Source organism: Pangasianodon hypophthalmus, chromosome 6, assembly GCF_027358585.1.
Source record: "Pangasianodon hypophthalmus isolate fPanHyp1 chromosome 6, fPanHyp1.pri, whole genome shotgun sequence".
Classification (NCBI taxonomy): domain Eukaryota; kingdom Metazoa; phylum Chordata; class Actinopteri; order Siluriformes; family Pangasiidae; genus Pangasianodon; species Pangasianodon hypophthalmus.
In genome coordinates this window covers 7,900,209-7,921,267 of record NC_069715.1, presented here as the reverse complement: position 1 = coordinate 7,921,267, position 21,059 = coordinate 7,900,209, and the positions used below count along the sequence as shown (strand labels likewise).

The 21,059-nt window shown below is 37.4% G+C and overlaps 2 protein-coding genes across 3 annotated transcripts; one reads left to right on the top strand and one right to left on the bottom strand.

Moving 5' to 3' along the window:
• Nucleotides 1-1,136: 1,136 nt before the first annotated feature.
• prpf18 (PRP18 pre-mRNA processing factor 18 homolog (yeast)) lies at nucleotides 1,137-10,134 on the bottom strand. 2 transcript variants are annotated; one of them, XM_026926921.3, is made up of 11 exons: nucleotides 9,945-10,134; nucleotides 7,970-8,047; nucleotides 7,726-7,752; nucleotides 5,863-5,976; nucleotides 5,663-5,776; nucleotides 5,424-5,570; nucleotides 4,801-4,869; nucleotides 4,203-4,343; nucleotides 4,049-4,120; nucleotides 2,386-2,541; nucleotides 1,137-2,287 (listed from the first exon to the last, which is right to left on the bottom strand). In XM_026926921.3, the coding sequence occupies exons 1-11, from the start codon at nucleotides 10,008-10,010 to the stop codon at nucleotides 2,207-2,209; spliced, it is 1,065 nt and encodes a 354-aa protein (XP_026782722.1). In that variant the 5' UTR covers nucleotides 10,011-10,134; the 3' UTR covers nucleotides 1,137-2,206. The 2 variants fall into 2 exon arrangements, with proteins under 2 accessions (XP_026782722.1, XP_026782723.1); XM_026926922.3 differs by lacking the exon at nucleotides 7,726-7,752.
• A 603-nt stretch (nucleotides 10,135-10,737) lies between these two features.
• Nucleotides 10,738-21,056, top strand: bend7 (BEN domain containing 7). The gene is made up of 9 exons (XM_026927064.3): nucleotides 10,738-11,106; nucleotides 13,760-13,834; nucleotides 13,914-14,180; nucleotides 15,322-15,453; nucleotides 15,541-15,833; nucleotides 16,234-16,459; nucleotides 18,037-18,150; nucleotides 18,255-18,308; nucleotides 19,652-21,056. The coding sequence occupies exons 1-9, from the start codon at nucleotides 11,043-11,045 to the stop codon at nucleotides 19,684-19,686; spliced, it is 1,260 nt and encodes a 419-aa protein (XP_026782865.1). The 5' UTR covers nucleotides 10,738-11,042; the 3' UTR covers nucleotides 19,687-21,056.
• The last annotated feature ends 3 nt before the right edge of the window (nucleotides 21,057-21,059 follow it).

Genomic DNA, 21,059 nt, shown 5'->3' with positions numbered 1-21,059 from the left:
TGATACAAATCAGGCCAATAATGATTGGAATTCCGTCTCTTTTCAGCGAGTCAGATAATTTGGTAAAGCTCATCAAAAACAGTCGACTCTTTTGACTTCCAAATGACTCAGCCTTGGCATTTGCCTATTGATCAATGTATATCACCAAATCGTGTTTTTTTTTTTTTTTTTTTTGCATTGGATTTGTTATAAAATGGATTTCAATAAATGTAAAAATGCCACATTTGCATTGCCTAATCATTCCTGCATTAATATTATTGTGCTGCTGTGTTACTGCTTAAATTCCATTAAAATAGAAATTAAAGAAGTCTTTGCCATTCATTCTGATCTTCACACTACACTACATATAACAAGAAACTGTGCAACAACAACACTCGTCTTGTTCTTGTGAGAACTCAGAAGTTGGTTTGATCTCGGTGGCATTGCATATGATTCAGCTACAGTATAAGGATAGGATATATCTGTTTTCTCCTCAAAAAAAAAAAAAAAAAAAAAAAGCTTTTCAGAAATGTGAGCTGTTTCCCAACATTCACCTAAAAGAGCTGACTAAGAGTCAATATGTCAATATATAACACACATATGAGGACCATAGATAAATGTAAAAAGTCTGGAAAACAATATAATATTAATAGTATAACATTAAAAACAAATATCAATGCTAGAGATTATGTTTGCTACATACAGTATTTCTTTCACATTTACACTTTTTTTTTTTTGCCTATAGTGCAACACCAGATGCTACCAAAACATTTCTGACTCTAATCTTATCAGTTGTTCACAAACAACTCTGATAAATGATAATTGGAAAATATTCTCAGAAAAATACATAAGAATTCACTGATTTTCATTGAAAGTCCCAACCCAGAAATAAATTTAGAGTATGCATATTAAAATATATTTATTAAAAAAAAAAAAAAAAAAAAAAAAAAAAACACATTTCACTAACAAGTTACCAGTGCTATTGCCAATATCTAATCTGGAATCGCTCTGTGCTACTAGAAAAGTAATAAAATGAAAAATTATGCAAAAGTAATCATGCATACTAAATAAATATGCAAAACAAGTATGCATACTAAATAAACAAGTATGCAAAATAAGCATGCATGCTAAATAAATAAGTATGCAAAATAAGTTTGTAAAAGTTAAAAAACTCTTTATTACACCCTGTGTAATTATTGCCTTTAACATCACTGCTGTATATAGACACCGTTTATTTGACTTTGAGAGATGAAACACAGTCGAGTGACAAATTAAAGGAAAACTGGTGGCTCTGTTATGTGGCATGATCTGGGTCATCTTGTCCACACTAGAGGGAAGAACCACTACTGACTGAACATCTTTATTCTATAATAAAACATTTCGATCCTGATGGGTGTGATCTCCTCCATGATGACTCCGCCTCCATTCACAGGGTACGAAATGATTGTCTCCCTCATCAAATCTTTCAGTGATGTAAATCATATGCTATGGTCTTCACACTCAGCAGTTCCCAACCCAGTGAACACAGGACAACATTTCCACCTTAGCGAGGTGTTTGCAGGACTTAGTTCTTCACCCATCTATATGTTCACAAAGCTTTATGTGGATGGATAGTGAGCTTCAAAACAGCTAACTCCTGCCCAAATCACTGACTGCAGCATTACAGACAGTAATCTGTTGTCCCGGGAGCAGGAAGTCACTCACTCTTCCTCTGATTCAGCACTTCCTGTTGTCTATCACGGCAAAAGCACTGAATGCTCAAAAAGACTTTATCTATCATAGTTGGGTGTGAATGAGTCAGCAAATACCGGCAGTATCTAAAGTCCATAAATGGACCATTACACCACTCTCCAAGCTCGAGACTCACATCCTGAACACTGACGCACGTATGATCCGCTGACAAACACAAATATAATGTTCCGTTCAAAGGGTTATACACAGGCATGAGGGGGAAAAAATCTGGGTGAAAACTTCTGCAGTGTATCACATATCTAGGAAAATCACCAGCAAATTACAACAATAGCCTTTTGCAAATTAAAAAAAGAAAGTAACTCGTATACTCTCTCAGATGTGTCAAGGGTCAAGAAAGTGCTATTTAACACACTTCCATAATACTTCCATAAGGTCTTACTTAAAAAGCAGTTATTCAGACTGTTGCTTTGATAATATTTACAATATATTTACAATAGAAACAGCAGCACAGGAGCAGAGTGTGTGTGTGTGTCAGTCACAGAGCATTGTATTCCACACATTTTGAAGGATCCGTGGGGAAATGCTTCTGACAGATTGTCATTAACCTCTTCAGACCCTGAACAGAGAGAGACAGAGTTAGCATTCAACCTCCTCCGCAAAACACACGTTAAAATGTTTACATTGTCTACAAATACATTTCCATCGATAACCAACCTGGATGTATTTTCTTTGGGTTTCGTCGTTGAGAACATGAGCGACGTGTTTGGAGAAGATTTTCTCTCGGCCGGTACGAGCATGGATTCCCACCATGGTCACACCAATGGGCCACGGAGCGTTCCCTATCGCCATCTGAAGGTACGCATCATTCGCCTGCACACAAACAAAACTTACTCAGAATGCTGCCTCACATCATTAAGACTGTTTGGTCTCTTCAAGACGTGTACGCTAGGTAGTATTTTATGCGGTAACAATCTTCTGTCAGTTTCGTGATTCATTTATTTGCTGACAATTTTAGATAGATACATAAAAAAAATGAGAGAGACTCAAGAAAATGCACCGACGGCATGTCTAATCAGAAGAAGCTAAATGAACATTAAAGCTGTTAGTTACTTAGAGTTATGCTAGCTGTCAGTTTGTAGCTTGCATTATTTTATTTTAATGCTTGAAAGCATTACAGACTTTGTAAGGCATCTGGCACAAATTACAAGTGTCAAGACTTCTTTCTTGCAGAACCTACAATATGCTTCCCATGTGTTTGGCTCGTTAAAGAACAACATCCTGTAAGTTTCATTTTCTAGCCAGACCAAACTGAATGCTGTAGAGCAGGTAATATTTTACACGTGTAGAAGACACCTGCAAACTGCCAATACACCCTGCGTCCAGTGTAAAGACCAGATTTAAGAGCCTAACTGCCAACATTACAGTACACTACAGCTAGAGAACTTATCTGGCACTGCAGGTTCTGCAGACATGAGGAAATCTTAACCAGCTGCTAAATGATGAAACTGAAACGCTACCAAATCGGATCGGGTCTACTGCATTTGCCATTCTCCTTCAGAATTCTGATACAAAGCATAATTCATGATTCTTATCCAAGTTCTGATGCAGCAATGCACCCCTTAAAGCATCCCCATGTCACCCTGTTTAACTATCAGTATGATAGTTTTTGGTTTTGCTTTTTGCCAGATTTCAAGAGGCCCATGTCATGCAAAAGGTTCTACTCTTAATTCATTTTTCCACAAAAAGGCTTGGGAATCATCCAGGCACTTCTTGGCAAATTTGTGTTCTTGGTTAGTGGAAGTTACTGCCTTACTATTCTCCCGTGAAGCGCAATCTCTTTCTGATTGCCGAGTCACAGACCCTGACCGTAACCGAGGCAACAGAAGCCTGCATTTCTTTGGATATTTTTTCAGGATCTGTTGTGACTTCCTGGTTGATTTGGAGAGATGTTGGCAGGTCAGCCACTACTGGGCAGATTCACTACAGTTCTGAAATTTACAGCTTATGACTTGCACGGTGGTCGTCTCCGAGCAGCAGCAATGTCATCCAAACTCCTTTCCACACTGATAGAAATCAACTTTTTTTTCCCCTGAACTCTTCAGAAATGTTCTTTTATCGTGGTGTAAGAAGCTTATTGAATCTTTGCATTGGAACTTGATGGTAAGGGTTTATATATTTAGCAGGGTGGGTTCTAATGAAGCCCGTCTGTGCTCAATCAGCTGAGTCACATACAATATATAACAAGCTAAGGATGATGTGGTTTCTGTTTTATTCTGCACAGAGTGCAGATTTAACATGAAAAGAAGAACCGGCACTTCAACCGAACCCTTTTTTCGAACATTTCAAATTATATTCACACAAACTGACTATTACTCACCTTTACATATTCCCTCTGCAGCATGAACTTAATGATGTCTGTGATGGATTCCTTAATGTCTGCAGATAAAGTCTAAGACAGAAGAGGTAAAATTAAATTCTGTGACCTCCATTTCCCATCACCCCACAGAGAACAGTCTACAGATGATGTGTACCTTCTTGCGCAGTTTTCTGAACAGAGGCTTTAGGTAAGACTCAGTCTGTTTCTGTGTTGCACTGGCCAGCTTTCCCTGTACGCTCCGCTTAATATGGTCCTCTCTGCTATTCAGGTCTTTAGCCCAAACACCCAGCAAGAACTGCACATCCAAACACACACAAACGGTCAGTAACAATCAAATGTAACAGATTTAAAAGTCTTTTATAGACGTATTAAGAGATATTGCAAATACTGAAAGTTTCACACAAAATATTTTCCGTAAATACATGACCGCACTGTAAATATCTGCCTCAAAGCACAGACAACGCTGTTAAGAATAAAGTACAAATTACTGTTATCTGTAAACATGAACACTGCAGCAGCCATGTTGCATAAACAAATCAATTTGGAGATGATGGTTCCATTTTGAAATTACACACAAATAAAGACTCTCTCTGCTGTTCTACAAAACTCATTCATTTAAATATGACTTTATGTAACAAAGTCAGCTAAAAGCTATAAATATTCAGACACATATTCCTGGACTATTCGCATTAATTCTCCAACTGCATAAGAGGAAAACTGTGCAAATGACATTTTCTTAAAGCATGACTCACCCGCATCACTTTGTCTATAACGTCCATATCCTTTACATCATCTCCAGTGCCCAGAGATTCACCCAGAGCCTGCAAGTTATAACACATGACTTAAAACATTACAAGGATTATATTATTTAAAAAACTCCCAAACATACAACATAAAACTAGAAATAAATCAGCACATGCATATAGCATTGTATATTAACAAAGGAACCCAGTTTGTGCTGAATTATAATAAGTATTAATGATAATGTGTGTTATGAGTTAAACCACAGCACCACCTGCAGGCTCACAGGTGAAACTGATACTCATTCCATTAAAAAAACACTTCACTAGAGACCACTTACAGCCCTTTCACGAATGCAGTGTTTTGCCCATTTGAATTAAACTCTGCAGTTCGTTTATGCAGGTGAGAATACTCAGGTGTGGACCAAAACAATAGAAAGTGTAAAAGCTTTTCAATTATGTTTAATTATGTGCTTGTTTAATTATGTGCTTGTTTAATTATGTGCTTGTTTAATTATGTGCAGTGGGAAATCAAACCAGATATCAAATACACAGACCAAAAATATCTATTTCCCTCGATAAACAGACTCTTAAATGTGTAACATGAACTGGGTTGAGATTTTAGATTTTCCTACCTCCAGCTCCTCGATGGTGGTGTTTTCCTCATGCACTTTAAGATCATCCTGCGTGTCTGGATCTCCAGCCTCCTGTCCTCCTACAATCTCATTCAAATACTGCTGATCGATCTTATCCATAGCAGCCTTCAGATCGTTCCTCAAACCCTAAACACAGCCATTCAGTCACAACACACACAGAGTCAGGACCAACACTGTGTCTGCAAGGAGCTGATAAAAGTTAACACGTGGTGTCTTGCCTTGTTCACTTCCGGTGCGAGGATCTCAATCTTGCGGAGCCTCTGAAAGGCGTCGTAATCAGTCTCCCCGAACAGACGCACCGGCTCTCCACGCTCCCTCAGGCGGCGGATTACCTGCACACAAGTTACACACACAATCAATACACCATTCAAAACACACAGAGAGGAGCAAAGTGAAAGGAGTAACTGTTCACACGTACCTCCTGTCGAGAGAGGGTCATGGGTAACTTCTCCTCCGTGAGCTCCAGCTCTAGTACGGGGTTGGATGATGCGGACGGCGCCGTCTCCTCCTGCTGCTGCTTCTTCTTCTCCAGCTTCAAATAAGGGACAGAGAAAAGATGCACAAATGACTGATCGCTCATCATTTTTCTTTTTGCTAAAGAAAACCAAAGCCTGGTTTATGCTTCATCAGATGTGCTTCTGATATTAACTTTTAATAACCCTTTGCGTTCATAGTCTTTCAGAACAGTAGGAGGATCTTAGCTGTCCATCTATCAAGGTGGCGGGAAGTAAAAAGCAAGGGATGATGTGTGAAAGTGAATCTTTTTATGGTTATTGCTGTTCAAGATATTGAACATCTTCAATAAATACTTCAAATGAGATGGATGTTGCTATATTTGCTGCAGCTTCATCATCACGTTTATACAGAATCACATTGTCTACTGGGAAACGTGTGCTTTTTTTTCAGAGAAACTTTTCTCAACCTAATTTTTAAACAGTACTTAGTGATTAAGTTATAAAGTAATGAAAATCCCTAAACACTAATTCCACTGTACTGACTTGAAAGAGAACAGCAGCTCAAACAGATCACTGAATTTCCTCCATTAGTTCAATAAACATTCACAAAAGTTGAGAAAATGTTACAGGCTACATGGTTTAAAGGCAATGATGCTTTTACCTCTACAGAAAATGCAGTTGAACTAACAGACTCACTACAACCAAGACAGCACTGTGATAAATGTGTTTGATAACTGTGTGTGTTGTGTTTCCACTCCCTGTTTACTGACATGTTGATACTGGTCAGACACTGAAGACGTAAGCGCCACTTCAGACGCATCAGTTTCAGAGGGCAATATTTTACTACATTTACTATACGCTACATTGCTTTGCCACATCTTAAGTACCTTCTGAATGGAAGTATAAATCAGGCTTAAATAATCCTCTTCTCCATGCTCTAATGCTAACGTCCTGTAGCAATGCTAGATTGCTGAAGTCTTGACATATCATATGCATCTCTAGCACATGCAGCTGCTTAAGACAGGACAGCATAGAGCAGACTTACCACACAATTGAGCTTTCTACAGACATGAATATACACTATATGGCCAAATGTTTGTGGACACTTAACTACTGCACCCATATGTACTTGTTGAACATCCAATTCCAGATTTAGCCCCCCCCTTTGCTTATAATAACTTCCAGTCTTCTGGGAAGGCTTTCCAATAAATTTTGGAGCGTGGCTGTGGGGACTTGTGTTCATTCAGCTAAAGAGCATTAGTGAGATCAGCACTGATGTTGGACGAGGAAACCTGGTGTGCAGTCAGCGTTCCAGTTCATCCCAATGGGTTGAGGTAGGGTTGAGATCAGGGCTCTGTGCAGGCCACTCGAGTTCTTCCACTCCAGCCTTGGCAAACCATGTCTTCATGGAGCTCGCTTTGAGCACAGGGGCACTATCATACTGGAACAGGATTGGGAGTTCCAGTGAAGAGAAATTGTAACGCTACGGTATACAAAGACTTTCTATACAATTGCGTGCTTCCAACTTTGCGGCAACAGTTTGGCGCGCAACCACATATGAGTGTGATGGTCAGGTGTCCACAAACTTTTGGCCATATAGTGTAGAACACACTGAGGAACAGCTGTACTTATTCCCTTGGACTACTTTATAAAAATTAAAAAAAAAAAAATTAGAGGAAGGTAGATTTCAAGCAAATGCTGCTGTGGGCTTCATGCAACAGTGAAAGCAAAGAAACAGATGTAAATTAATTCAATAGTACTTTCTCTAATGCATAAACTTAAAACAAGTCATGCATACTGGTGCATCCTGCCTGTGTGCACTATACCTGTGTCACAGGCTGTTCATGAGCAACCTGCACACTCGCAGAGGGACACAGAGAGAAGAACAGACATTTCAAGAGAAAGAAGTTTGAAAGAGAATGAGAAATGCACACTCCGTTATCAAGGATAAGCTGAAAATGTAGACAAAGAAGTTGATGCCACACTATCTGACTGACATCCAGTTAATCAAAGGGATTTTCTGGGATTTCAGTTTTAGTAAGGGAGTTCACATTGTGTTAATTAACCTACATTGTATCCACTTCTTTTGTAGTAGTCATCTTCCTCCTTCTTGGCTAGTTCAGCCCGCTTGAAGTATTTCTTTGTGCCCTGGAAAATTATGATGGTAAACATTACTAAATCACATGCGTAGATTGAAATACAGTGTCAAAAATGTATAATCAACTAGCAGAGTACTTGCTCTAAAAGGCTTTGCTACATATATACCGGTTAACAATGACATACTATATAATTGCTGTCAGCTCTGGAGTAAGACCTTGGTTCATTTTTTATGTGTGCAAATGTGTGAGTTCATGACTTATTTAAGTTATTATTGGGTTCTTATAACTATTGGCCTGTTTGACTGGTCACTTGAATGAAATTGGTTTAATTCAAACCTGCCTGAAAAACAAGAAGGCCCATAAATAAAGTCAAATTTGACTTGTTAATTTACAGCAGTGGAAAGTTCATGAATAAAACCATCTATGGCTCCAATAAATATCCTATAATATAATAATGAGCCTAATAGTTGAATATTTTGAAAAATAAATTTGTGCTGAGATATAGGAGTCCACAGATTTTTTTTTTTCTTCTACGGCTAAAGGGGTTCCCGGCTGAAACTGTTCTGTAGTACTTGGGCAGTAACGCATGATTCTGATTGAGATAATCACAATAAAAGTGCCCGGTCCCTTAGAAACAGTGGATATTTAAAAAAAAAAAAAAAACGTCTACACCCCCCTGTCAACATCTGGCAAGTACTGCTCACTCCCTGTATGGGACAACAATCTCTCGTACTATTTACAGGTTTGGGCTATGGGGCAGGGTGGCTAGAAGGAAGCGCTTTCTCACTTTAAAAACAAACAAAAAAAAGGTAAAACGTGTTATGGTCCGATAAGACCAAGGTAGAATATTAAAGATATGTTTGGTGCAAAAACAAGAAAAGCTTATCACCCAAAGAGCACCATACCCACGGTGAAGCATGATGGTGGCAGCATCATGATATGGAGCTGCTACTCTTCAGCTGTACTGGGGATCTAGTCAAGATAGCAGGAATCATGAAGAACTCCAAATACCAATCTATTTCGGCATAAAACCTGCATAAAGCCTCTATTATACAGCTGAAGAAGAAAAATGTCCCCTTCCAGCATGATAACGACCCAAAGCATAAAATCCAAGTCAACAAATGAACAGCTTCAGAAGAAGAAGAGGATCAACATTTTGGAATGGCCCAGTCAGAGCCCAGATCTAAATCCTTTCCAAAACCCATGGAATGACTTGAAGAGGAATACACATCAAAAATCCCCTCACAAATTGACAGATCTGGAGAATGAAATTGCTAAATCATGATGTGCTAGTTGGTAGACTCTTTAATTACCCAAAAAGACTGAGTGCTGTTTTATAAGCAAAAGGTGCTTTAACAAAGTATTAGTTAAGAAGTGTGCAAATTTATGCAAGCAAGATATTGTAGGTTTTGTTTTTTTTCATTTACTCCCCTAAAACATTTCTATTTGTTTTTCACTTGAATTTGTTGGTTGCTATATCACATTAAAGGTGGAAAAATATTTGACATGATTCATCTTGGTTTTATTTTTTAACATGAAAAGATCCCAGCAGTTTTACCAGGAGTGTGTAGACTTTTAAATCCACTGTAGTTTAGGTGACTAGATGGATATCTGAAAGACCCAGACATCAAAAATTGCACGAAATATAATGGAACTTGTGCTTTTACATGATATGGAGAGAATTATATTTACAGTATGGTGCTATGTCAGCTCCAGTCTAGGAGCCATGTCAGTAGTTAGCAGCTCTGTCCTGTGCATTTAGTGTTTCCCTGCTCTGATACACTTACACCAACACTGGATTCATAAATTCACTGATTAGTGCTCGAGAAAACGACTAAATACAGAGTTCACTGTTGTTTCATGACTACCGAGCTAGCAGAGTCCATTAAACCTAGCTGACTGACTAGCTAGCTAACAAAGCTAAACCGTTTAAATCTAACACTCACGTCCACGAGCTCTTTCTCTTCCAACAACTTCCGCTTCCGTGCAATTTCCGCTTTCAGAATGTCCATTTCTCTAAATTGCGATTCTCCGACTTATTTGTTAAACAAGGGAAAAACGCTTCCTAAAATCAAAAAAAAAAAAAAGACGCTGCTAATAGCCAGTTAAACAGGAAGTTGTGATTAAAGACTTCCGGTAAACTTTGTGTGGTTGGGTTTGCGCGTGCGCCCTCTAGTGGTTCAGCCATGTAGTGGCACGTGATCCAGTATTACGTCACATGTTAATTAAGGTGAACGCTCTTCTTTTTAATAATAATAATAATAATAATAATAATAATAATAATGCTTTCCATTTATAAAGTGAACTTTCTAACACTCAAAGTCGCTGTACACACACAGATATATTAAAAAAACTGTTAATATATTACTATAAAAAAGTCTGAACTTCAAAACGCAGGTGGAAATGTGTAGCTTATATAAATTCATTTTTATTTTAGAGCATCCTACTAAATTTATGTTTTTTGTCTGCTTGTAGTGGATAATTAAAATAATTAAAATTCTCGCTCACTTTATTGCCTTTGTTTTTTTCTAAATCATGAGCCTCCATAACAATGTTTTTCTTTTTTCAATAAATGTGTCTTGTGCAACAAAAAAAAAGTGTTTGATTTTAGAGATCAGACAGAGGGAGGAAAAGTTTCTCTTGGTTAACAGGTGAATGTGTGTGTATAAGTGTATAAGTGTGTGTGTGAGTGTGTGTGAGTGTGTGTTCCTGCCCACAGCTCTGTCCACCTCAGTGCACATCTCGGCCATTCACATTTGCGCCCCACAAAATATTAGCGACCGTCAGGTGGCGCAGAGGACCAGATGCGACGAGTTAAAAAAAAAAAATTAACCGATTTATTTATTTGCATCACAAACGAGCGGCACTGAGGTCTCCTGTTCCTGCACTCCGGATGGACAGACGCGTCTTTCTCGGCGGAAAGGCGAGCGCTCGTGCGTGCTGAGCTCGCACTGCACACTTGGCAGGATTGTGAGTGATGGAGTGGCTTTATTTTCTGTGATTCAATCCTGCGCGCGTGCTCTGGATCCTCTCCGGTCTTAAACATGGAGCTGGCGGAGAGGAGACGCAGCCGGAAATCACAGAGCTTTAAACTGATCAGCGACTCAGGTAAGACATTTCATTTACCAGCGCAAACAATAAGACCGAAGGAAGCCGGGAATAACATACTGCATGTCAGACCCCACATCTCCCAATGTCCACAAAGCATGAACCCCAAATCTCATGTCTCTGTCACACACAATTATTTATTCCTGTCGCCTCTTTTTAGTACTATTTAACCTCCAATAAGAAAAAATATATATTACAGCCTGTTTCAACCATGCTTACTTTTACTGAAATATTTATATTCTAATGATGAAGGTGTGTGTGTGTGTGTGTGTGTGTGACCTCTGAAAAGCACCAGACTGCCTACAGGTGGGAATTTAACTGCGCGGGCACGAGCATCAGGGAGCGCGCCGACTAGATTGCGTCATCCAATAATGTAGTGCATCATAACACTGCTGTTTTTTTTTTTTTTTTTTTTTTTTTTTAATCCATTTGTAAAAAAATTTTTAAATGGGATGCCAGATATATTTTTTGAAGCCAGGCTGAGGTGGAAAAGTGAATGAATGAATGAATGAATGTATCAGTCAATCAATCAATTAAAATTAAGGCCACAAAAATATGGCATGAAAGAATTATTAGCCTTTTATTAGAAAATAAGGTGAAGAAGTTTTCCAGCTTCGACAGTAGTGAAAATGCCACCTCAGTGAAAATTCAATTCCATTCAATTTCATTTACATGGCTCTTTTAATAATGAACATGCTTAATATGTCCATTATAATAATGTCACAAAGCAGCTTTATAGAAACCCAGATATAACATTTAAATTTATATTTAAGTTTATCCCTTTTAAATGTATCTGTAATGAGTAAGCCAGAGATGGCGAGGAAAAACTTCCTGAGGTGGAAGAGGAAGAAACCTTGAGAGGAACCAGACTCAAAAGGGAACCCATCCTCATCTGGATAGTGCAATTATAAATCGTTACTCTTGTATAACTGCATACAAATGTTACCTATAGGCCTATTTTTAACTATTAATGGCAACACGTCTAAAACATGCTGTCATTAAAAAAAAAAACTTTTGAGACAGTCGCTATTTAACAAAAGAGGAAAGAGCTAAATGGGAGGTAAAAATTATATGAACCATTACGGCCGGGTTATATGCCAAAATCTTGATGAATTACACTTAAATCAGTGCACTTTTCAGAGATATAATGGCTACATTCTGACAATATTTGTTCCACAAACACAGACTTCATTAAGACCTACTGTAAAGAGATTGGACAATTCAATTTTTTTTCTCCCTTTTCTTGTTAAAAATGTCACTGAAAGAATTGTTTTTACAGGTATTTTAAAATCACCTCTCTGTCACCAAATCTAAATAATATTATCTGTGTTGCGTATTGTAAAAATGTCCTCAAATATCATGATATATTTCTGAAATATTGCCCACCCTATGGACCACCACCATCTAACCAATCAGGACAAGGAGCTGCCTCAACTTATACGATGCTTATGCGTACAGGTATCGGAATATTCCTGTATATATTGTTGTTGTAAGTACGCCTGAGTTGCCATTCCTAAATACCTAGCCTACAGCTAAGCATCTGTTAGCACCCACAATTCCTTGCAGACTGAGCATACGCATATATCTCCTTTCAGTGGAGTTTCTGAATAAGGTGTTTACATGCAACAAATTTCTGATTAAAGCAGACATATTTGAGGGGTGGGAATCGGACTTCTGGGGAATCAGAATCTGAATCAGGCAATCGGACTGAGGTGTTTACATGACTCAATACTAATTAGAATATTGCCCAATTCCGATTAATATCGGAATATTGATGTGCATGTAAAAGTAGGCATACTGTTAATACTATAAGCTGTTATTTGGCCCACCTAACAGGGACGTAGCCAGAACAATTACATTGGGGTGGGCCATTTTGACCCAGGGATTTTAATGTGGTGGCAGTTTTGACAGGAAAACTAGCACAATAAAGCTGTAGGCTATTCCATGTAAGGAATAAAAAACTTGGGGTGTACTATTATAGGAAAATAATCAATGACAGAGTGGTGTGATGTGGCTTGATGGAAAGTAGAGTTACTGTTATCACCCTATATCATGTCCTGAAGTGTTTCATTTCTCTTATACCACAGCAATGTACCAACGAATACAACGTTTAATTTACTAATGAATGACGCATCATACTTTAAACCATTTATATATACATTTAATATTGTGGAAGATGCACAAAACAAGTTAGTTCCTGTTACCACTTATGTTATAGCAACTATAAAAAGTTGATTTTTCACCAGCCATACACGTCCCTGTGGGTTTTGTAACCATGAGCTTAGTCTTTTTTGGTATGTAAAGTATTTAAAAAGATTCTTCACTAAACTGTTATGAATATAAGAGGTGGCATATTCATAATTATTTTAGTCAGAGATCACAAGCTGTTAAGAAATTAATCAGCCTAATGGAAGATTGGAAAGTCATTTCTCAAAAAAAGTGTAGCACCATCTGCCAGCTAGCTAATCATAATATGTCTGCTATCTATTGTTATTCAGTGTAAAACATCAAGTAGTTAAGTTGAGACATTAGGTATGCTGTTACATACTCACTCTTGGAGATGTATCACATTTTAACTTAATGGAGCTAGCTTTATTTTTATAATGTTCTAATAGTTTTGCAATATAATACTGAGTGAGTCTTCTTCTTCTAGACTATGGACATAATTCTGACAGTGTGGAGCACATGGACACGGACAGTGAACCTATGGATGCCTCTGAAAATGAAAGTAGGCTACAGTTCATTATGTTATGCTAATACAACATGTAAGTGATGGATGCTGAAGTTTTAACTCCCATCTCTCTCAGCATGGCTAGGTGAGGAAGGAATGGAGATTAAGAAGCAGATTACGGGCATGATGCGGCTGCTGAGTGATAAGGCAGGCCGGGTGTACCAGAGAGTTGGCAGAGAGGGGGAAACGCTTAAAGAGGAGCCACAAGAGGAGGGTTTGAGCTGGACTTTGGGTGACAAGCAAGGCCCTGAAGAGCCCGAGCATGGCTGGAACTCAGTGTCCCACTGTCAGTATGACACACGATCCAAAACCCAGAAGATGCTGGACCAGGGCAAAAGCAGAGGTGGGTCTCAATGCAGAGGAGTGGGTTTCAGAGTACTGTAGCTAGAACACCCAGAGTAAGCATTCATGTTTCAAAGGGTACAAGCCAACAGTTTGTATAGCACAGTCCTTATTATAATAATTAATATATACCAAAACATGATACAATCTCCTTGAAACTTGAATATTTCCATATTTTGTAACATTACAGCCTGTTCCTGAAAGACCCCAGCATTTGTTAGAGAGCATACCTAAACAAGCATCATGAATACCAATGAGCTATCAAAACCGTCCAGAACAATTTTCAAGTATCAATCAGTAAAAAATATTTTGCATCTTTAAATGGCATACACATTGTGTGAATCAGAAGTTATAAATCCCAATTAAGTCAATTTCAGTTCCAGGTTGTAACACTATAAATTCTGTTTATAAGGTTCAGGGGGGTGAACACTTTAAAGATGGCAAAAAAGTTTCCCTCTCAATTCTCTAATGTGTCATATTTGTCATATTGTTTTTATTTTATGGGTTCCATCTAACCACATAAGTCACTCCTATGCAGTGATGGGAATTTATATAATATACTTCAGCAATCACCCGAAAAGAGTTGCAGGACAACCTGAAAGCAGCATGAACAACAGTCACACAGAGAACAATAAGCAACAGTAATCATCAGCGTTCCTACACTCCATGCAAAACACCTCTGCTAAAAAAGAAATACAGGGATATACGTCTAAAAGCGTTTAGACAGATCAGAAGTTTTTGGAACAATATACTAGCTTGTCATGTTTGGAGAAAGAAAGGTTGCATGTGCGGTATTAGTAACCCAGCAAATGTTTATTAATTCTTTATTAATACTTTACAGTTATATGAAACCACAGTGTACCTTAAAATTCAACACTTGGTACTTTACTGTGTAAGATTAAAAGAGGAGAAGCATTGCACATCCAGCATGATGCACACCGGAGGCAAAATGAAATGACAGAGATTTAATGCCTGAACCTGCAGCTGTGTAATTCAAAATATCGTCTAGACTGTCTAGACATTTCTCTTTCTGATGCACCCACACACACAAAGTCAAGTAACAAGCCCATTGTCTAGTGTCCTTGCATCACTATTCAGAAGAGTGTGGCATTCACAGAAGTGTGTGTATGTTCTGTCTTCAGACTCAGCTCTGCCGCCTGTGCCTGCCAGCATGACGACAGAGTCCAGCTGCTGCATGTGCAATTGTAAGAGCACACTGCAGGCCATCCTGCTGGAGTTACGCACAATGAGAAAACTCATGCAGACTCAGAGAGGTGCGGCATCACGCATACACACAACCACCGATGGGGTCTTGTTTTTCTTGTACATGAACAGATTCACCTGTGTTATGTGAACTTTAGGCCTACCGGAGAAACAGCGTGCTGTGGCCAGCGCATCTCCCACCTGCAGGAAGAGATCTCGTAAGAGGAGGGCAGTGCAAAGAATAATAGCGTTGACCCCACCCACAAAAACTCCCACACCCCTACACACCCCCATGGTGGCTGAATCGTTTGAGAAGATTTGCCATGAAAAAAGTGAAAATAAAGTGGAAGAAAAGAAACAGAGGGCTGTTCCATCCCCTCTGTCAACACCTGTATCTGATCCTCCACCGTCAGCTCACTACTGTCTGAACAGAGATCAGAACTGCACAGAGGTACAGACGAGTGTGTTTGCATGTGCATATGTTGTGTGTATTGACAGTATGTACTTCTATATTTAAAATTATTGGCATGTTTTGGCACAAAAAAAAGGACCAAAATGGAACTCTTCTTTGGGGTGCCAATAATTTTGCCCCCACTTTTTTCCTCAGAAGAATGAGCTCATATTAAATATCAAATTAGAAACTCTATTTAAGGAAGAAGTATTTATATTGTAACGTACTGTACATTTAAGTTTTTAATTGAAAGTACTAAAAACAATATTTTTCACTTTTTAAAAATTATGAACATTTCTTGTTATCCACATCATTGTCTGTGGATACTAATAGCACTAACAGTGATTAAGCTACAATAAAACTTGCATGGCATGAAATATCTGAGCTGTTTCTCTTGTAGCTGGAGGTGCAGTTGGCAGAGGAATATGAAGTGTTCATCCCGAAGGCGCAGCTGGACTCCATCCTGCTGAACTACACACGCTCGGGCAGCCTGCTCTTCCGCAAGCTGGTGTGTGCCTTCTTCGATGACGCCACTCTCGCTAACTCACTGCCCAACGGCAAGCGGAAGAGGGGTCTGAACGACCAGAGGAAAGGACTGGACCAGAACATTGTGGGAGCCATTAAAGGTGAGTGAACATGAGCACATTGGAGGACAAATAAATGAAAACAATAGCAAAACTTTCAATAATTATAAATCCAATATATACAATATAATTATATATACAATATAATTTAACTACCCAGTAATACTGTGATAATTCAGTTACATTCAGTTACATTCAGTAATGTCTCAGAACAAGAAACTGTAAAACCACTTATTTAGACTAAGAAAGTACAATATTATGAAACAACACATTATTGTAACAATATGTAAGGAATAAAACATGACCGGAAGGTGTGATGTCGTTACTACCTTAAAAACAGTACATCCCTGTGCTGTGTTTTAAATCTCTTCACAGCAATCATCCAACGATTACATTTTTTATTTAATAAAATAATAATACTGCATATTCTTTAATTATTTATTGTTACATTTAATGTTGTGGAATGACCAAGACACAAGCTAGTTTCTGTTATCACTTACATTATAGCAGATAAAAACAGTCAGTGCCTCACCACCGTCACTTTCTTCTCTCTTTTGAAATTAATAAGACAAAAATTTGCAGCTTGTCATATTAAAGAAGAACCAGAAAAGGGCAAAGACACTTTTATAAATATAAAATAAACATCACCTTACAAAAAAACTTCGCCATATCAACAATTATACTTCTTTCTTTGTTAAACAAGACATTTTTAAAATCCGCTTATTATTTTTGTAGAGTGTCTGCTGTACAAGTCCATGTGAATGTGCTATTACTAAAGAAATTATAATGAATTAGAACAAGTGTATTAATATACAGTAAACCTGTGATTTGAATTAAAGCCATCGCTATTGTCAGAGCTGCTGTTATAGAAAATTAATCAACACCTTCTGACCAATAAGATTCAAGAATTTAACAGCATTGTGATATAAATTTGTATATGGTAGATCGATTGATTTTTTTTAATTGATATGCAATATAATGAATATTACAGTAATGTGAAAGGGTAAAATAGACATGCACTAGCCTAGTGATGAGCACAGTTGAACAGCATTCCATCAGTAGCTAAATTGTTTATTAATTATTTATCTGCTTATTTAAGAAAAGCAAAGCTTATTCATGATTTGCCGCAGAAATTATATGACCTGTGGTTAATGAGATATTAAAGCAATAGTCATTAAAGGTGCTTCAGGTAGAATCTGAGCCCTAAAGGTTAAAAATGAACTACGAAACCATTGGAATGATTTGTGTTCTCCTTGACCCCGCCTCCCATGCCCATATACACTAAGCCCCGCCTACCAGAATATACAGTGACCAGTGATATTTATCTACGTTAATTCAGTAGATATCTAGTGAACATTTCATCATCTCATTCTACTTGTGACAAAGTTAAACACGCAAACTACTGACACAATGAATGTCCATTAATGATTAGCTCATTTATTGTCAGCAGTACCTCCATCTTCTTAAAAGAGCTCCCAGATTTATTTGTAACAGTAAAAACAATACATATATTGACCAGTCCACCTTTACCATCATTTTGTTTGTGGATTGATGTTTTATGTAGTCCTGTACACTGCCTTCACTTGGTATTTTAGTTTCACACTGCTGTCTGAGTGTAGTGTTCACAGAAAAATACTGCACGGCAAACAGAATCGAGAAGCTTCCTGGTCCACGAGACTGGGTCCAGATCCTTCAAGACCAAATCAAACTGGCTCGACGGCGCTTAAAAAGAGGTCAGTGAATGTCCAGCTTATCTTGTCTTATTGCATTTGCAATTTGTTTATGAACTTTTTGTTATTAACTGTAATGCACTAATGTATTGTGTGTGATGGAACAGCGGAGACGACTACAGACTGTGATGAGATCAACAGGACATGTACATATAAAACAGGTACAGAGTTTGAGAAAAAGGCTTGAAGAAACCATGTACACAAACATAGTGGAGAAGAGTAACGTGGAAGATGGAAGCCTGGACGTGTTCACACCCACTCACTGAAAGGAATTTTCATTTGTTCCTGACTACTATCTTGGGGAAAAAAAAAACATTTGGTTGTTATTGCATAGTAAAATTCTCAGAGGTTTTCCAGTGTTTTTTAACACATCAAGTGTTTCTAACGTATCTTTTTAACATATTTAAAATGTCTGATATTATTATTGTAATTGATGATGACTTGCATGATATTTTTAACATGATAGTTACGTTAACAAGGATGGTTATCTTTAGAAAAGAACTAAATTATTGCCCCTTACAGCTAAATCACATTAACTTCACATTTGTGGTATGTGGTTTTTAGACATTTCGCATGTTATGTTTTCCATGTGGACTTTTCACACATAGTGCATGTGTTTTTTTTTTTTTTTCATATGATTTTTTTCTTCACGATATATTTCTTTTCACATTACATTTTACATATGTTTCATATATTTTCACATGTGGTTTTTACACAGTTGTTTTTACATCTGATTTTTTAACCTGATTCATTTATTTTCACATCAGATTTTTTCATATGATTCATTTTTCACAGGTGATTTTTGATGTAATTCAGTTGTTTTTCAGGTGATTAATTTTTTACAAGTGATATTTTCACATAAATTTTTCACATGTGAGTTGCACATGATTTATTCGTTTCAGATTTATTCAATTTTTTTTTCACGATTTATTTCACGATTTATTTTCTAATGTGATTTTTATACAAGTTTCAGTATGCAAGTGCAAATTTTTTTTTTTTTTTTTTTACATATAATTTATTTATTTTCATGTGTAATTTTTTTAAATGAGTCATTTATTTTTACAGGTCATTTTTACACATAATTGATTTAGTTTCAAGTGTGATTTGTTTTTCCCCACATGATTCCTTGATGTATTTTACACTTGATTTTATTCATTACATATTGTGCTCATGTTTACTTTCAGGACATAAATGCACTTTCACATGTTTTTACATGTCATTTGATAGTCACATGTGAAAAACATATGATCACGTGAAATGTATGTGATTGTTAAGGGTGACTTTCTTTACTTCATGTATACTGTATCTGCCCTTCACACTGACATTGTCTTTAGACATGCGAAATCTCCTGTAACATTCCTGATCTTTTTTTTTGACTAATACTGAAACAGTGACCTTCTTCTTCTTATTATTATTATTATTATTATTATTATTAATAGTGGTTGTCTTATAAGTCAGTGTGTGATTTATGTCATGTTCACATGCTTTCTGCTCTTTACTGTAGGTGCTGATTGTCAGGTAGCTATGGAAAATGCTTAAGATGACTCATGGAGTTCAAGCAGTTTGGACTGCACCATGTTCCAGTGAAGTTTAAAGTATTATCAAAGGCCTCAAGGTCATTTTGTTCTTCGTGCAAGGGCTCAATGGATATAGGCAGAAGAAAATTGTGCCATTTTGTTAATCAAGGACTAGATGAACTTGCTCATTCAACAACAGAAACCTCCCTAACTCTCTGACTTCCCTACATACACTATATTTTTATGTTTCAATACAAATGCTTCTTGTTAAATTGTGTGGTTTTAAATGTGTGTGAATGACTGATTGTTGATTGTTGAGTTGATGGCTTAATGTATAATGTGTTTTTACTTCCTTTACCTCATTGAAGCACTTCACAAAACCAAGCTCTGATGTTAAGAAATTTATGACTGTGTGCCTTTAATTCATTCTGCTGTATGAAGTAAATCCTCTGCGGTAGGGATGCACCGATCCAAATTTATCCTTTCACAATATGAGATTGATATCAGAGCCATGAGGTTTGGCTGACACCTGATACTGATTCGATTGTGACATCCTTTTAGTGACTGAGTCGACTCTGTAAGCTTGTGTTATGTGAAACATTAGAGGTGTGATGGCGGGCTAATTTATGACAAGCTGTATCCTGTGGTCAAGCACAAGATCAGAAAATAGTCAATGGATCAGATTGGCAAATATTTCAACTCTGATCTGATACCAGTCCAGCATTTTAGGTTAGTATCAGCCCTGATATCAGTAAACGGTATCGGATTGGTACATCCCTAACATCCAACAGTATTTTAATGAACATTTTACTCTAAACTATATTGTACCATTTTCTGCTAGAGTTTGTAACATCCTCTTTGCGCAGTAGACAGTGTATCAGTACTGTAACCCCAAGAGCTGTGCCTACTGACTTGTGCTAAATTTCTCCCGGTGTAAGAGGATGTGTATATGTAATGTGCACAATTGTGTGAATTAAGTCCCACATCTTAGTCACATGGATTTACACTTCACTGGCTTAAAATTCTTCATTGTTTATTGTACTGTGTGCACAGATTGTCACAGATTGTCAGATGTCAAGTTGTTTAAAACTGTCAGAAAAAAATAACTTTGACCATTTTGTCTAAGGGTTTTATTATCTTTTTAACATCTATAAAGAAAAAATAGAAAAGAAAAGGCAAACAGTAGTAAGTGCATTGCTAGGATATTCACTATCAGCAAACTGTGAATAAGGATCCTGGGATGAACACAGGACAGTCTTTATAATTACAGCAGCAGTAAAAGTACAAATCTACAGCATACAACCAACAACAACATTAATATAACATTAACAGATAAAGTAAATAACACTAACAAGGTACAGAGACTTCAGTTCAGGTCTTTAATTTGCTTAAATA